At 37.3% G+C, this 18,035-nt stretch overlaps 3 protein-coding genes across 3 annotated transcripts in view; 1 reads left to right on the top strand and 2 right to left on the bottom strand.

The window, feature by feature from the left end:
* The window catches only part of si:dkey-187j14.6, a 90,371-nt gene that overhangs the window by 16,203 nt on the left and 56,133 nt on the right, over window positions 1–18,035 (top strand). The gene's annotated exons all lie outside the window — the stretch shown is intronic.
* On the bottom strand, window positions 6,043–10,557 carry LOC141375240 (protein translocase subunit SecA-like). The gene is made up of 2 exons (XM_073907842.1): window positions 10,370–10,557; window positions 6,043–10,165 (listed from the first exon to the last, which is right to left on the bottom strand). The coding sequence occupies exon 2, from the start codon at window positions 10,116–10,118 to the stop codon at window positions 6,774–6,776; it is 3,345 nt and encodes a 1,114-aa protein (XP_073763943.1). The 5' UTR covers window positions 10,119–10,165; window positions 10,370–10,557; the 3' UTR covers window positions 6,043–6,773.
* Window positions 11,127–17,646, bottom strand: LOC141375239 (protein translocase subunit SecA-like). The gene is made up of 2 exons (XM_073907838.1): window positions 17,541–17,646; window positions 11,127–16,939 (listed from the first exon to the last, which is right to left on the bottom strand). Exon 2 carries the CDS (start codon window positions 16,884–16,886, stop codon window positions 13,269–13,271), a length of 3,618 nt encoding a protein of 1,205 aa, XP_073763939.1. The 5' UTR covers window positions 16,887–16,939; window positions 17,541–17,646; the 3' UTR covers window positions 11,127–13,268.

Below are 18,035 nucleotides of genomic sequence, written 5' to 3'. Positions count from 1 at the left end.
AGGCTTGGAAAACCAGCCACAGAAATGCAATGTGAGAGCGGGGAGGGGGGACAATCACACCTAGGCACGGTTCAAGTACACCCTTAGTAACTATTAGTTGGCTTGTAAGAAATTGTGTACTTGTTCACTTGCAATAAATGTTCTTAAAGCCCTCGTGATGTGATTTGAAATGTGCATTTTTATTCAATGTTTGATGTTATCTCAGATTAAACATGAAAATGGGTGGGGCATAGAGTAGCTCTCCACTTTTTTAAAAATAGCCAGTAGCGTTTTGTGTTTGTACAGCTCTGCCAGTGAGTGGTTGAGCTCAAGTGCATCAAATGAAAGGCAAAAGAGAAGAAGGGGCGGAGCTTGTCAGATACTAGAGAGCATTTGATTGGTCAGAAGATTTATTGAGTGACAAAATTTTTAGGTAACAAAAATTGTTGAAACTTTGGATGTTTATATCAGGTTTTTAACTTCTAAACATAAATTTCAATACTGTTTTGTAGTGTAGTATTTGTGCTGATACTGATTCATAAAAAGAAGTATGTACATTTAATCGAAGCTTATCAAGCAGAAGTAGGTTATATTTTTTCCATAATGTAATGTGTAGTTGCAAAGAGTTATGCAAGACACAATCAGAATGATATTATTAAATGAGAAAATAGCCTGAAATGCCAGCAAACTTAACCTGAAGTTTTCAAAATAAAAACTATAAACTTGAGGAGGAAAGGAACAGGAATCAAAATTCAGCTTTGTAGAAATTCTCATTTTAATAAATGGAAAAAAAGCAAAACAAAAATTCCTCAAATGAAAATGAAACTCTTGTCATAATCCTGTAAGAAGTGTGAGATTTGGCAGAACACCAAACACCAACAAGTGTAAAAGGCTGTGAGAAAAACGAGATGGAGGAAGTGAGGACTTTTGGTTCTTCTTTTTCAGTCACAAGCTAAATAATACAATCTAATCCGGAGGTCATCCCCTTTCTACAGTTGCTCATGAAAAGATTTCTCATCATGCTTGCCAGAGTGAACACAGGGGCACTGACTGGCACTTTAATGGGCATCAGTGTCACACTGGCATCAGTTGTGGCTGAAAGGAGTTAAATTAATACATCCTGTCATACAAATTGCCCTTGGAGCATCAGCAAACAAAGCAGCAGTAATGGAGTGGAGGAACTATGGTGTTTTTGTTGGCCAATCGTCTGTTAGCATCACTCTAGTTCCCTCGACCCCGTCACCATTTTCCCATTGACTTTTCTAATGTTGAGAAAAACTGCTGGAGTTAAAACAGCAGTTATAGGAGCACCAATTGAAGCAGGGATAATATCATTGCAGTTTGCCAAGTGTGTGTGTGTGTGTGTGTGTGTGTGTGCGCGTGTGCGTGTGCGTGTGTGTGTGTATATATATGTGTGTGTGTGTGTGTGTGTATACAGGTCCTTCTCAAAAAATTAGCATATTGTGATAGTTCATCATTTTCTTTAATAATCTGATAAACATTAGACTTTCATATATTTTAGATTCATTACACACAACTGCAGTAATTCAAACCTTTAATTGTTTTAATATTGATGATTTTGGCATACAGCTCTCGAAAACCCAAAATTCCTATCTCAAAAAATTTGCTTTACATTAGTTTCATCCGACCAATAAAAGAAAAGTGTTTTTAATATTGTTACGTGTTTATGATGTTAAAGTGGGATGCTGTAACATTTAAGTGAGACAGGTGTAATGTGTGCGACAGATCAAGAATGAGGCAAGGATCAGTTACTCTTATTTAAGCTTTTACTCAATTGAAACATGTAACAATAATAAATGGGGGAAAAAAAGAAATAAACATTTATAATTATTATTTTTAAACAAAAACAACGAGTGTAAGCCAAATCAAAGAAACTAACAAAACAAAACAGTCCTTAAATCTAATGTCTAAAATAGGCATCAAAAAGAAACCGAGATCTTCAGTGTATACGACACCCGAACTAAACTAATTAAACTACAAAACTCAAAATACACGGGTGGCAAAACACTCAAACTGATCTAACAAAACATCAATCTAAACTTAAACAAAGCTAACTGGATAAGTCCGTCAAAGCTTAGTTTAGAATCACACAACAACCATCATATTATGTTACTTAAAGCCAACGAAGTTCAACAAGCAAACTCGAATTATCACAGTAACTGCGATAAATCACAAAATACACGAAGCATTTGCACAAACAAATTGCGTGGAGCACAAAGGGTACGCCGAGGCAGAGCGCACACCACACACTGGTCTGACAGGGCTTTAAATCCTTGCGGCTCGTCCTGGGATTGGTGTAACCGGAGAGCGTCATAATGATGATGGACAGAATAATAAACCAATATAAAACCTAAGGGTTGAGCAAATGGAGAGGAGGGTGGAAAAAAAAGACAAAAAGAAAACAAATCATAAATACAAAAAGTCAACCTTCAAATAAATATGTTCACTTATGCACTCAATACTTGGTCAGGAATCCGTTTGCAGAAATGATTTTTTATTTGAACGCATAAACTCTACAGATGCCTGATGGTTAAATGTGGAGCTAACATTAGTCAGATTCACTCTAGTGAACTGCATTCATGTTAGCACGTCACGCTTGATGTGGTAATTGCACAGTAGGACCACACACAAGTTCGAAGACTCGCTCTCGCCACCTACAGTGCAATTCGACCAGGTGTACATCCACGCTAAAATATCAAGGTGAAAGTCATCATAGTGTAGAATAGACCCAGCTCCCAACCCAACTTTGAGAAAAGAATAATGCTGATATTTTTTTATCGCCTGATAAGTCTCGCATTTACGCAGCACATTAATGCGGATAACGGCCCACCACTAAAATATACATATTTTTTTTTAATCTAAATTTTAGAAAGTTCCAAGGATTTAAGATGATTATGACTTTTAAACTGCAATGATTATCTGGTTTCACTATTAACCATGCTTTAATACGTCACGGTTAATTAATCGTAAAGGCTTCTCAACACCGCGTTTCTGCACAGAATAAAACTGCAGCTACTAAACAAAGTTATGCAATCTGTGCGCGAGTTTGTACACAGAGACTAATAACCACGCACACTGGATTAACTATGACTGAGGCTATTAACTAAAACAAGCTTGTGCAATTTTTTTCATTGGAGGCACGCACACATGGCATAACGCGCTCATGCTTTTCAGGTGCATCTAGTTGAGATGACTGGCAGCTTTTGTGACTGCTGGAACTGCAAACAGCTTAAGTTTGAGTAAGACACAATGAAAAGTACACAGGTTTGCAAACCACAAATAATAGTGCCGAAGAAAGCGATCATGTGGTGAATGTTGATCCGCCAGCCGAGATTAACTTAGTGATTTTGGAGAGAGTGCTTAAAGAATCGGGCTGTTTCTCAATATGGGTTTTTCGGCGATCTTGCGTCCTCGTGTTCTCGTTTAACGTCATCATCAGCTGCCAAAGTTCAGTTCCAATACTCAAGACCACAAGAACGGAGAACGCGTGAAACTTAAGGATGTGTTCTTGATATCGAGGACGCACTGATGCAGACTTGAGCATTGAACTTGCTCTAGAAGTCCCAGAAGTCATTTCGACTGGAGGTGGGAAACGCTGCATTTTATTTAGATTTATTATTAGAGTTCAGAGATTTAACTTATTTACCTCAGGAGTTTCCCTAAATGTAACGGTGAAAGTAAACATCCCCATGGACAACTTAATAAAGGAATAAACACATTAAGACACAACACATAATTGTTTGCTAAAATTCGTATAAAAATCTGTTTTATTTGTAATGTGCAACGTATATTTATAATGTTTTTATGCAGAGTATTTATTTTGAAAAGAGGAAAACAATAAATGGTTGTATGAATGCTGTAATGTTTAAATAATATTCTATTAAAAACGTTAAGGTCGTGTGACCATCAGGAAGAACACAGCATTTCTCACAGGACGCGTTCTCTGTCCTCGTGGTCTCCCGAGTTTATTCTTCCGAGGATACCTGGAAAGACCGGTCTCCACAAGAACGCAAGTCCGTTCTCTGTGTTCTTGAAATTGAGAAACAGCCTCGGAGTGGATCAGCTGTTTAATAGCAAGAATCTCGTTGTAAAATCTAACACTACACATCTTCACCAACGATGCTCGACTTTTCTAAGTTGAAACTGAAACTGTGGCTCATGACAAAGAATGGTATTGAGCTGGTGATCATGGTGAGATTTTTTTTTTTCTGCCAAGCTCATATATTAGTTCGGTTAACTCGCCTGATTTTTTTCCACAAACACAAAAATGTAAATCAGCGCATAACTAGACTGAGCATTTACGATGACACAAACCGAAAGCAAAATTTTTTAATGAGTGGTAGAAGCGAGACTTTTCTTCCTTTCTTTTGTCCGTTATTTCTGATTATTAAATTGGCATGCAGATAAAACAGTAGAGCAAAATGTAAATTTCTTACTGCAGTGCTTCATTTCTGTTTGATGCAAACCATGTATTTATTTTTTATAAAGTGACAGTAGGACTTTTTATACCTCATAACTCACATTCCAGCACATTCAGGACAGCATTTCATTGTTAGTATTATTATCATCATCGTAATCCTTAATATTTTATAAGTGCCAGACATACATTTTGGAATTATTGCACAAACATCCATAAGTCATTACAGAATTAGTTAGATAGTTGTTTCTGGTTTAGGTTAGTCCTAATGGATGTTGTTTTCAAATACAATGATTCTGTTAATATACAATTTGCAGTGATGCTCATTCATTTTTGGTGGGTGCTCCTACATTTTTAAAGTTGGGAGCACTGGTGCTGCCGAGTAAAATGGTTCATTTCAAGACCTGCATTAGACAAGTACTATTTTTAATTTATTCTTATTTTTATGTATTTATTCATTGTTCTGTCGTTTATTATTAGTGTAAAATTATTTGTTTAAATGTCAAAACTTTCACTTGTTTTTAAGCACAAAGAGAGAAATTGACCATTGTTTGTTTATTATTATTTTGTGCTGTATTATTTGGTTACTGACGAGCAGTAAATAGCACTGTAAAATATAAGTTTTCTGGAAATTAATGAATGCTTTATAATCGTAATAATCCTGAACCTGTGATTATTTCTAAGACTATAATCGTACAACCAAAATCTATAATCGGTCCATCCCTATTTTAAACGCACCATAAGTCTTATGAAAATTGTCCATAAATTAGAATATCATCCAAGTTTCAGTAATTCAATTCAAAAAGGGAAAGTTTAATATTAAACAGCTCCATTTCACTAATATATTAACTAATCAAATCACTTTTATTTTCACGTGTGCTATGATGCGTGAAAAGCTTAGATGTTGTAATGTATTTTTCAAATATTATACATTTTAGTTATATATTTAACTATATTAATTGAATGATTTTAGCTCACAGCTAATGAAAATCCATGTGTAATGCAGCCCAGGTTACTCTGAAAAATGTCCATAAGCTCTTCTGCGGTGTTGGGTCTGGTGTATCACATCTTCCTCTTCACAAAACCCCACAGGTTCTCTATAGGTCAGATCTGAAAATTGTTGATGCACTTGGCTTAAAATTTAAATAAAAATTGTTTTGTAATAATTATTGATCTAGTAATTAAATAATATTGTAAGACTTTTAACTTGAATTCAACATAACTTCATTCATTTATTCATTCATTTTCTTGTCGGCTCAGTCCCTTTATTAATCTGGAGTCGCCACTGTGGAATGAACCACCAACTTGTATGCCCTTTCAGCCACAACCCATCTCTGGGAAACATCCATACACACTCATTCATACACACACTCATACACTACGAACAATTTAGCCTACCCTATTCACCAGTACCGTATGTCTTTGGACTGTGGGGGAAACCGGAGCACCCGAGGAAACCCACGCGAACACAGGGCGAACATGCAAACTCCACACAAAAGCTCCAACTGAGCTGATCCAAGCTGCAGTTCGAACCAGTGACCTTCTTGCTGTAAGGTGACAGCACTACCTACTTCGCCACTGCGTCGCCTCAACATAACTTATACTGAATAAACACACACACACAACCCAGTAAAATAACTACATTTTATTGACAGAAAAACTGTATTGTTGTGAATGAGTCAAGAGGCATAACTTTATCAGTGTTGTACAGAAGCACTATTGCAAGCAGCAGTAACTCCTAGTATACTAAATAGAAACATTCAGTTGGCATGTAATTTGAGCTGACTCCACTTTTCCAGTGAGCATGTGCAGTTCATGCATATATAAGTATTTATGTACATGAGCAGAATATCCATAAAGAGGACTATTGAGCTATTTAGAGTTGTGATGGCACACAGAGTCAAGTCAACAGTGTGCTCTATTGCTTTTATTGCTTTGATTGGTGCAGCAACAAACTGCCCATGTGTGGTACAAGACATTGAAATAAATGGGTTTCACAGAGCAAAGCTTTCCACATCCAGTCTGGAGGCTGTTTCACACCACACAGTGACTACAGCTGCAGATAAAGTAAAACCACTGCACTGGATGTTTTGGACTGAAAACTAAAAATGCAATTTTTTGACTTAAATTATAGGTGGCCAAAAATTCTGTGAATTTCTAAAACAAACTGACAAACATGTTTCTATTTTTTCTATCAGTTTCTTTGTTAACCCTAAATAATGCAGTGTTTGTGATTTTAAACATAAATTTAAATAATTATTTTCAGAAAGTTTTTTTTGCTTTTGTAAATTTGACTATGTATAATTAACGGTTATTTTTGTTTTGGTATCTGACAGAAGTGTCACACTTTAAAAGATCATTTAAAGATCTTTGATAATAAGCCACTGAAAGAAAATATGGTATCCAGAGAGAAAATTGTGTCAAGACCTAATTCTTTGATATGCATTAATTGCGTCAGTAGCTCCTTGTGGATGAATAGAGAATGGAAAATAAAGTCTTCTGCAAGAAAAAATATAAGTTTTTCAGTCAGGCTTATATTGCTTCCTCTCATTTCAGCCCTTTTCAGCTTCACCACAGCATCTTGAATGTTTTTCTGGAGCATGTGTACTACCATATACTTCGCCTGGAACTGTGTGATCAAAGCACTACCTTCTGTTCTTGACTCTTTGCTAGATAATAAAATTTTTTTCAAAACATCTCCCAGATATGACTGATAAGAATCTATTTCCTTGTCAGCCTTTTCTAGATCAGCCAGTGCTTGAGTAATATAACCAGTGTTCTTCTTCATAATAGTGGCCAGTGCACGATTATAGAGAGGAATAATTGACCCAGCTGAACCATCCTCCAGAGCTTTGGTGTACATCTCAATGCTCTCCGCGAGGTGTCCCTTTTCACGAAGACTGTTTCCAGACCTGATGTAAAAGTAGACCATTGAGGATGGAGACTGTTTACTAAAAAGTTTCTGCTTTGCACTTGACAAGTCCACTTTCAGCTTTTCCTTCAGCATCTCTGTGGGCTTTTCCTCACTGGAATTCATCAGGAGCCACAAACCCCAACACTCATGAAGAGAGGAAACAATCACATCACGCTGGTCAGGGAAAACATCGTCTTCATAAATTTGGTCCAAAATATCAAGGTAGATGGAAAAAAGCTCTTCCTCTTTAGATATTTTTGCAACATCTTTTTCAAGAAACCTTGAGAGTCTGATTTTTACCAGAAGATTTCTGGCATCCTTTATCTCCACTAGATTGGAGCCAATAAATGGGGCAGATTCCATTTTTAAGAAGCCTGTGAGAGCCAAAATCATTGCCTGATGGGTTTGAGAGCTGTGTTTGTTCAAGTAACAATAGACCGTTTCCTCAAACAGACTCTGTGTGGACAATGTGTTTTTAAGACATGACATTAGTGTCATTGTAAGGTGTTTTACATGGCTGAGTAAACCTGGTAGAGGTGTCTTCAGGTCCATCACTAGTTTGACTGATTCCGAGAAATGACTGGCACACATGATGAGTTGAGCAGATCCTGGACTTCCTTGTCGAGCCGTTCGTCCAAACGCTTGCTGTTCAACACGGATGTTCAGAGGTAAGAAGGTTTGCAGCACAAACAGACCTCCTGCTTCATTTACACTTTTAGAGACCTTTAGGTCTGTACCTCGACCTGCTAGATTAGTTGCAATGATCACGTCACCGCCTTCAACAGTTTGATCTATCACTGAAGAGTTATTCATGTTGTTATTCACGTACAGTTTTAGTTTGTCTTTTGAAATGGTTTCTGCGAGGGTCATGTGAAACTTTTTAGCACGATTGATTGTTTCACAGATGATGAGAGCTGCTCGTGAACCTCGATAGACTGTAGGAAACACTTGATGTTTAACAGCATCACAGACGGTCCTGATCCACTCGTCCTCTTCAGGAATCACCAGGCCTTCCAGCTCATAAAGTTTCCTCCTTCTGAATGAGGGAATGTTGCAGGTCTTCATGCCATTGTAGAGTTTTTTCAGCATGTCAAGCTCTGTTTGGTCACCTAAAGTTCCCGTTATCCCATAGATCTGGTCATCGTATTTCTTGAATAAGCCAACAATGGACATGAAGTTTGTTATAAGACTCATATTGGAGAGTTTGGTTTGGTGTTTCATCTCCAGGAACTGCTGAAGTCCTTCACCCCATCTCATGTTGTTCTGGACAACACCAGTGCATTTATAATCCACAGGAACAACTCCGTCTTCATGAAGAATATATTCATGGCCCAGAGTCATTTTAGTGGCCTGCAGAGCATTTTCAATCCAGGTCTGTACTTTGCCATTTATGAGGTCTTCCATGCCTGGGATACAAGGTTTGTTTTGTTTTTTTGATTCAGAGAGCAAACATTTGTTTAATATTAAGGTCAGTGACTGAACTAGAGAGTCCTCTTTATAATACACTGAACGGCACTTTCCATTTCCCAGGAGAAGTACAGATATTTCTTGTCTTCTGATTGTTACTGTGGGACTGATTTCTTTCAGTTTTTTCAAAGTCCCAACTGGCTCTTCCTGGTAAAGTTTAAACAAATAATCTGGGAAGTTTGTTGCAAATATAGTTAAAAATGCTTCTGTTTGAGCAACACTTGCTACATCTAGTTTTGCTGTGTCTGCTGCTTTTTTCATTATACTAGCTTTATCAGTGTTTTCTTTTATGATCTCAGACAGTACCTGATGGAAACTCTGGATGGGACCTAAAATCTCTCCACTGTCTAAAAACTTCACTTGGTTGATGATCAGCCAGATATCAGCCAGAATCCCATTCATAGATTCCATGAGAGGCACATCAGTGTTTAAGTAGACCACTTCAAGACCTTTGTCCAGCATTAGTGAGTCCACCTCGTCCACTATCACACACTGAAACTCTCTCTTAGGTCTCACTTCTCTCCTGTGAAAACGCTGCCGCAGAAAATCACCTGCAAAGCTATCAGATGTACCGTAGACCACCTGACATTCATAGCACTCTTTCAGCTCTTTGTCGTTTGATTTGTTGGTGTTTACATCAGCAGTGATCTTCAATTCTTTATAAAAGCGAAGCCATTCTTTACAGTCTCTTTCAGCAAGTACTGGAGAACTGGAGATGATGTCTGGGGTTTTTCCCATCATGACCTGATATGCTGCAAACATGGCCACAATACACGACTTTCCTTCTCCTGTTCCAACCTGAACCAGCCGACTGGATTCAGAAAGCACCAGAATGCACCAGCTCACCATCTGAGTCAGTCGAGGTGTGAGATTCATCGTCTTTTTTACAGCTTTGCAGAGTTGAAACAGCCGTTGCTTTAGTCCTTGTAGATGTGATGCTGAAGAAGCTGATAGACATTTGGACACAGAGCTCACAATGTCTTTCACTTCTGCCAGAGTTTGTTCATCTATAACTGCTTGCTCGACAATTTCCCTTAAAATCTCATCCAGTGTTTTCTCCTCAGTGTTTCTGGATATTTTGTTAATTTTGTCCTCAACATCATCCACAATCTCACCATTCAGTGTCAAATCTGATACGCTTATTTTGTGAATCTCCACTTGATGAAGGGTTTTCATCATCCATGTGTGAAAATCTTCATTCCTGCCATTAAACTGCTCCACCAGGGCTTTAAACAACTTCACAACATCATCTGTATCCCATTGTCCATTCTTGAGCAGGGAAAGCAGTCGTGCTGACAGCAGTTTTCCTGATGACTCCATTTTCAAAACTATTATAAAATAGTTTTTCCTTTTAAACTACTGTGTCTCTATTGTTGAAAAAAATCCACACAAATAAATTACATCTCTGCCAAACTAAAATTAAGCACACAATTATAAAAGTATATTTAAAATACCTAAGTGAAATCTAACACATCAATTAATGTAACGCATAATGTTGATTTGTTCAAAAGAGTGTTCTCGAAGTAGTCTGATTTCTACCACCAGAGAGAGCATTTATTTACAGCACTTACCTTTGACATATTCAGGACTTGTCACCGCAAAGCTCGTCTTGAGTTGTCTTTAGAAAAGTTGTAAGGGAGTTGTATTTATTCAATTCTTTCATTATTCTTTCACTTTCAAGTTTTGGTGAGGAAAGAAGAACACAGTACATCATGATTACTTATAGTGGACTGGTTTCTTTGTATTTTAGGTGTGGTGTGGTGACATGCTTCGTGCCAGGATTAACATGCTGGTTTCATTTTCTCTTGCTTTGTTTTTCATACATACTTCTGTTATCTTTTTTAATGCTTTGAGAAAACCATATGGAAGTACTGTTGAACTAAGGTTTGTTCTGAACACAGGGAGTTTTTGAAACTTTCCAAAAGTTTTCTATTTGACAATTTGTAAGTCACTTTGGATAAAAGCTTCAGCTAAATAAATTTAACGTGACATTGATTTCCCGTGGTGGGTATTTAGCAAAGAAGTACTTAATTCTAATGTTTAAACAGTTATTTAAACTATTTGTAAATTTCTGCCATGTTCTGTTTCTCTTTCACCTAAAGTCACATGATTTGTAAGAATCAGTTTATAAATTGGCCTTTATAAAGCCATCGACACCTGTCTTGTTGGATTGTTTAATTTGTTTTACAGAGTGGGGTGTCTTGACACACACCATGAGAATCAAACAAACTTCCTCAAGCAGCTGTATTCACATCTTAATTTCATGATCCCAAACCCCATCATATCATATATTCAGTGCCTAAATAAATAATACAGTGCCTTCAGATGAAAAATAAACACGATCAGATGTATTTATAGTTTCATTAAATAATCATCACCTTTTTTTATGGAGAGATCTTTCTGACCTGCCTCAAGGGCACTGAAATATGCAAAAGGATCCTCAAACATGTAGCATAGTTGAAAAAACAAATAAATACCATTTTAAAGTCTGAATGTTTCACAGAAAGAACAGCTCAAAGTGAATAATTTCAGATAAATGCTTATGGATTCAGATGATTAAATTAACTCTTCCACCATTGTGGAGGATAGTAGCATCTGTGTGCATGTCCAATATGAACTAAGGATAGCTGATGTTGTGCTGCATTTTCTTTTGTTTAAAAGTAACTGTGTAGTTACAAATACAGTGATAATCTGTTTGCTAATTGTACACACATGAACACAAAAGTGCATTGAATGACTTTACGTTTTTGTGAGCTAAACTAGGTTTTTGTGAACTAAGCATTGTATCAGTTGATATAATATGGTTATATTCTGTATATTTAAACAGTCCTATAAAACTTCTGTATTTTTATAGAAAATTCCTGGCAACCACTGCCGGTATTTTTCAGTAAATTTAACAGATTTTTTTTTGCAGTGTAAATAAATTAAAGCTAAATTATAAATGTTGTGTTGATTGAACTAAACTACATTACCTTACCTTTATGTAACTTACTCAAGTTCACTCAAATAAATATTCTTTCTTTAAGGTAACTTAACTCGGTTACGTGAAACCTGTTGACATAAAGTTAATTAAAGCCAACATATCATTTTTTTGAGTGCATGTAGTGCTTGAGATGCCATACAAGCAACGCCAAATTTGTAGCACTACATGTGAAGTTGTGTGCCAAAATGTAATAGTAATCCGGCCACTCAGATTTTGAAATGTTTTATTAAAGTAGCAAAGCCTTCTTTACTCAAATTGCATGAGTTTTTTTAAGGAAGAAAATGGTAAATTCAGCACCTGTAGTCAAAGAGAATTCCTGTTCATGTGTGTAAAAGCAGCCTATGTGTATAACGTATTGAAGAGACTCTGGTAATCCTTTTAGCAGTTGCTGAATATATATACAACAATTAACTGCATTCATTGAATAATGGGAATAGTCCACACATACACACACACACATCTATGGAGTCGTCTCACAAAAGGATTTACTTCAACTGAACACTCGACTAAAGTAATACATTTATAAACCCACACAGACAAAGAGAGAATATGCAAACTCCACTCTTTTCTTTCTTTGTACTTGTAGTGTGTCCACAGTCAAACTGGTTTAATAGAAACACAATGAGTCTTTTCTGTATTTCTGATGTTAGAAATAGGATCCAAATCCCTTTTTGAGGAGTGCGGTTTCCCTGCCCATCAAATTGACTGTCAACCATGTATTAACATGTCTCCACAGTAATGCATATAAAAGTGTGCATGTCTGCAAAGCAGGATGTGCACACAGCAACCATTCATTCATTCATTTTCTTGTCGGCTTAATAAAAGCAGCAGGATTTCTGAAGTGATTCAGGCAATATTTAATGCTCCTATTTAGCCAAATACTTCAGAACTCATTGGACTGTGCTTCACAGTTCAGATGGAGAATGATCCAAAGCATACTGCAAAAGCAACCAAAGAGTTTTTGAAGGGGAACGAAGTGAAATGTTATGAAGGCCAGGTCAATCACCTGATCTGAATCTGGTTGAGCATGCATTTAACTTGCTGAAGACAAAACTGAAGGGAAAATGCAGGCAGGAACTGAATACTGTAGAGTACTGGAAGAGCACTACCAAGAATAAAACTTAGTGTCTGGTGATGTCTATGCGTTACAAACTTCAGGCTTTAATTTACAGCAAAGGATTTGCAACCAAGTATTAAGGTAAAAGTTTGTTTATGATTATTATTCTGTTCAATTATGTTTGGTCTCTTAACACGTGGGAAGCACATGTGCAAACTGTTGTAATTCCTACAGTGTTCACCTAATTTGGATGTAAATTCTCTCAAATTAAAGCTGACAGTCTGCAGTCATAGCACATCTTTTCACATTCGTGTTGGTGTATAGAGCCAAAAATGTTAGAATTGTGTCGATGTCCAAATATTTATGCACCTAACTTTGTATCAACATTAGGAACTCATGTTAATGTAAAGTAAAGTTAATGTGAAGTAACTCAACCCAGATTTAACTTATTTGATACAAAGCTACTGAAAGAAAATCTGGTGTCCAAATTAAAAATAGTGTCAAGACCCAATGACATGATATATTCATATTCTCTGAGCAGCTCTACAATATTTTGTTCAGAATTGCAAACTGAATCATCTAACAGCACAAAGGAAAGACTTTCAGCCAGGTTCACATCTTCGCTTCTGCTATCAGACCTTCTCATAGAGTTTTCTGTGCAAATCATAGCATATTTTTCAGTTAAGTTCACATCCCCTCGTCTGATTTCAGCCCTCTTCATAAAGTGTTCCTTCACAAAAAGGGCAAATGTGTCTGCCAAGCCCATATCACTCTGACCTATTGTCCTCTTCAAAAAGTCTTCAACTAGAAAAATTACATGTTTTTCCCGCAGTCTCACATTGCCTCCTCTGCTTTCAGCCCTCTTCAACTTCAATATAGCTTCTTGAATGTTAACCTTGAGTTGGTCTATAATCATGCACTTCATTTGAATCTGTTTGCTCAGTAAAGATTCAGCCTCTGTTGACGGCTCGTGGCTTGATGATTTTACAAGACTATAAATACGAGACAGTTGCGACTTGTATGAATCTATTGCCTTGTCAGCATTTTCCAGATCAGCCAGTGCTTGGGTAACATAACCAGCGTCCTTCTTCATAATTGTGGCCTGTGCACGATTATAGAGAGGAATAATCGAGCCAGCTGCATCCTCCTCCAGAGCTTTAGTGTACATCTCAATGCTCTCTGCAAGGTGTCCCTTTTCACGAAGACTGTTTCCAGACCTGATGTAATAGTAAACCATTGAGGATGGAGACTGTTTACTAAAAAGTTTCTGCTTTGCACTTGACAAGTCCACTTTCAGCTTTTCCTTCAGCATCTCTGTGGGCTTTTCCTCACTGGAATTCATCAGGAGCCACAAACCCCAACACTCATGAAGAGAGGAAACAATCACATCACGCTGGTCAGGGAAAACATCGTCTTCATAAACACTGTTAAAAATGTCAAGGTAGATGGAGAAAAGCTCTTCCTCTTTAGAGATTTTTGCAACGTCTTTTTCAAGAAACCTTGAGAGTCTGACATTCACCAGAAGATTTCTGGCATCCTTTACTGCTTCTAGATTGCTTTTCTGAACTGGGTTTGGATTCATGTTTAAGAAACCTGTAAGAGCTAAGACCATCACTTCAGGGGATTGAAAGCTTTGATTGTCCAGGTAGTGGATAAGCATTTCCTCAGATAGACTTTCTGTGTCACCACAAGGCATCGGTGTAGATTTAAGACTGTTTAGATGACTGAGTAAATTGTCATCAAGACTGCCAATTACATCCATCACTAGATTGACTGATTCAGAGAAATGGCTGGCACACATGATGAGTTGAGCAGATCCTGGACTTCCTTGTCGAGCCGTTCGTCCAAACACTTGCTGTTCAACACGGATGTTCAGAGGTAAGAAGGTTTGCAGCACAAACAGGCCTCCTGCTTCATTTACACTTTTAGAGACCTTTAGGTCTGTACCTCGACCTGCTAGATTAGTTGCAATGATCACGTCACCGCCTTCAACAGTTTGATCTATCACTGTAGAGTTATTCATGTTGTTATTCACGTAGAGTTTCAGTTTGTCTTTTGAAATGGTTTCTGCGAGGGTCATGTGAAACATTTCAGCACGATTGATTGTTTCACAGATGATGAGAGCTGCTCGTGGACCTCGATACACTGTAGGAAACACTTGATGTTTAACAGCATCACAGACGGTCCTGATCCACTCGTCCTCTTCAGGAATCACCAGGCCTTCCAGCTCGTAAAGTTTCCTCCTTCTGAATGAGGGAATGTTGCAGGTCTTCATGCCATTGTAGAGTTTTTTCAGCATGTCAAGCTCTGTTTGATGCCCTAAAGTTCTCGTTATCCCAAAGATCTGATCATTGTATTTCTTGAATAAGCCAACAATGGACATGAAGTTTGTTATAAGACTCATATTGGAGAGTTTGGTTTGGTGTTTCATCTCCAGGAACTGCTGAAGTCCTTCACCCCATCTCATGTTGTTCTGGACAACACCAGTGCATTTATAATCCACAGGAACAACTCCATCTTCGTGAAGAATATATTCATGACCCAGAGTCATTTTAGTGGCCTGCAGAGCATTTTCAATCCAGATTTGTGCTTTGCCAGTGATGAGGTCTTCACGGTTTGGGATTGGGGATTTATTTTGCTCCTTTATTGTCTCAGTCTGAAAGGACAGTTTAATCCTATTTCCCAGTTCCATTACTAGTGCGTCTTCATTTAAGTGCACAACACGATATTGTCCATTTCCTAGGAGAAGAAGAGATCTTTCTTGACTTTTAATTGTTCCCGCGGCATTTATTTCATTTAGTTTCCTTAAAGTCCCATCAGATGATTCCTGGTAAAGTCTGAAAAAATATTCAGGGAAATATTGAACAAACATGGTTAAAAAACCCACTATTTGGACCATACTTGCATTGTCTAACTGTTTTAAAACATTTGACTTGTTTTCCTGCATTTGCTTTAAAGGCATAATTCCTGAATCCACAGCTGCCTGCACAACAAGTTGATCAATGTCTTCATAGTCATGGATGGTTTCAGACAGAACCTGAGAGAAACTCTGAATGGGACCTAAAATCTCTCCACTGTCCAAGTATTTCAATTGGTTGATAATTAACCAAATTTCTGCCAGAATCTCATTGAAGGATTCCATAAGTGGCACATCAGTGTTCAAGTAGACAACTTCAAGACCTTTGTCCAGCATTAGTGAGTCCACCTCGTCTACTATCACACACTGAAACTCTCTCTTAGGTCTCACTTCTCTTCTGTGGGAACATTGTTGCAAAAAATCACTTGCAAAAGTCTGGGCTGTACCGTAGACCACCTGACATTCATAGCACTCTTTCAGCTCTTTGTCGTTTGATTTGTTGGTGTTTACATCAGCAGTGATGTTCAGTTCTTTATAAAAGCGAAGCCATTCTCTACAGTCTCTTTCTGCAAGTACTGGAGAACTGGAGATGATGTCTGGGGTTTTCCCCATCATGACCTGATATGCTGCAAACATGGCCACAATACACGACTTTCCTTCTCCTGTTCCAACCTGAACCAGCCGACTGGATTCAGAAAGCACCAGAATGCACCAGCTCACCATCTGAGTCAGTCGAGGTGGGAAGTTCATCGTCTTTTCTACAGCTTTGCAGAGTTGAAACAGCCGTTGCTTTATTCCTTCTTGTAGTGCTGAAGAAGCTGATAGACATTTGGACACAGAGCTCACAATGTCTTTCACTTCTGCCAGAGTTTGTTCATCTATAACTGCTTGCTCTTCAATTTCCTTTAGAATCTCATCCAGTGTTTTCTCCTCAGTGCTTTTGGATATTTTGTTAATTTTGTCCTCAACATCATCCACAATCTCACCATTCAGTGTCAAATCTGATACGCTTAATTTGTGAATCTCCACTTGATGAAGGGTTTTCATCATCCATGTGTGAAAATCTTCATTCCTGCCATTAAACTGCTCCACCAGGGCTTTAAACAACTTCACAACATCATCTTTATCCCATTGTCCATTCTTGAGCAGGGAAAGCAGTCGTGCTGACAGCAGTTTTCCTGATGACTCCATTTTCAAAAGTCTGAAAGTTGTTTTAATATTGAATCACAATGCAGCATCTCTCTCTGTGGTTTAAAAAACAAGTGGTGTAGAAATAAATTAAACAACTGTTTAAACAACTTGCTTCAACACAATAACAAATAAAAATGAGTATATCATCGCAACAACAGACTATTCTGCCTCAAATATGCTTTTTTTTCTGCATAACCTCCTAGGCTTGAGTGTCCACATACATAGACAGCTTATTTTAACTCTTAAGTGGCTGTTTAAAATACTTTTAATCGTTTATATTTTGTTACAGACGTACAATTTCATCCTGCAACTGTTTTGCAGCATATAAAATGTCCCAAACACTATTTTGAACTGTCCAAAAATACTCTGATAATCAAAACAAGTTAAAAAAAAAAACTCTGTTAAATATGCATTAAAAATCAGCCAGGATAAAGTGTTTTATGTAAATTTGGACCCTGAGTTCACATAATTGGACATTATTTTCCTATAAAAGTACATCATATCAAAATATGTTATTTAGATTTTATTCTAATAAGGGTCCAATAAGCCCAAATAGCAAAGGGAAAAAAAAGAAAAAATAAGAGGCTAAAGCATGTTTCTCCAAAATGTTTTATAAGGTTTAACTTTGAAGGAGGATGTATTTAAAATGCTTACTTCATTTGATTGCAGATTGTTGAAGAGTTGTAACGGTAAAGCCCATGATTCATCTGTGACAACCCTCAAAAGAGTGTTTCTGTGTAAGAGGAAGAGCTCTCTGCTCAGTTTGTCACGTGATTTCTATAACTTGGGCACAATCCAATTGTGGTTAATGCTGAAGGAATTGAGAAATTGTGGTTCTTTATTATCATCACAAGCTCAATAATGTAATATAATCTTTGAGGCTGCTGTAAATATTTAGTTGGAAAGCAGAATTGAGTTTTAACTAAGTTCAGTGGTGCAACACAAAACTATTTAGTAGCATGTAAGTTGTTACTTTGTGCCCCTTTACAACCCAACTAGGTTAAAGTTGAACTTTTACTACCTTTGGAATCTTCCCAGAGTTGCTGCCCAGCAAAATAGTTTATTTCCTGCATGCACTGAGTCATTGATAAGAGTTTGCAAGCAAAACCATTGCAAAACTTAATTCAATTAATTACAATTTATGATTAA

This window comes from Danio rerio, chromosome 7 (assembly GCF_049306965.1).
Source record: "Danio rerio strain Tuebingen ecotype United States chromosome 7, GRCz12tu, whole genome shotgun sequence".
NCBI classification, from domain to species: domain Eukaryota; kingdom Metazoa; phylum Chordata; class Actinopteri; order Cypriniformes; family Danionidae; genus Danio; species Danio rerio.
This window is presented reverse-complemented; position numbering and strand designations above follow the sequence as displayed.

What these genes read in the sequence shown, in the direction of transcription:
- LOC141375240 (XM_073907842.1), bottom strand. Translation starts at nt 10,118, where the DNA reads ATGGAGTCATCAGGAAAACTGCTGTCAGCACGACTGCTTTCCCTGCTC.
- LOC141375239 (XM_073907838.1), bottom strand. Translation starts at nt 16,886, where the DNA reads ATGGAGTCATCAGGAAAACTGCTGTCAGCACGACTGCTTTCCCTGCTC.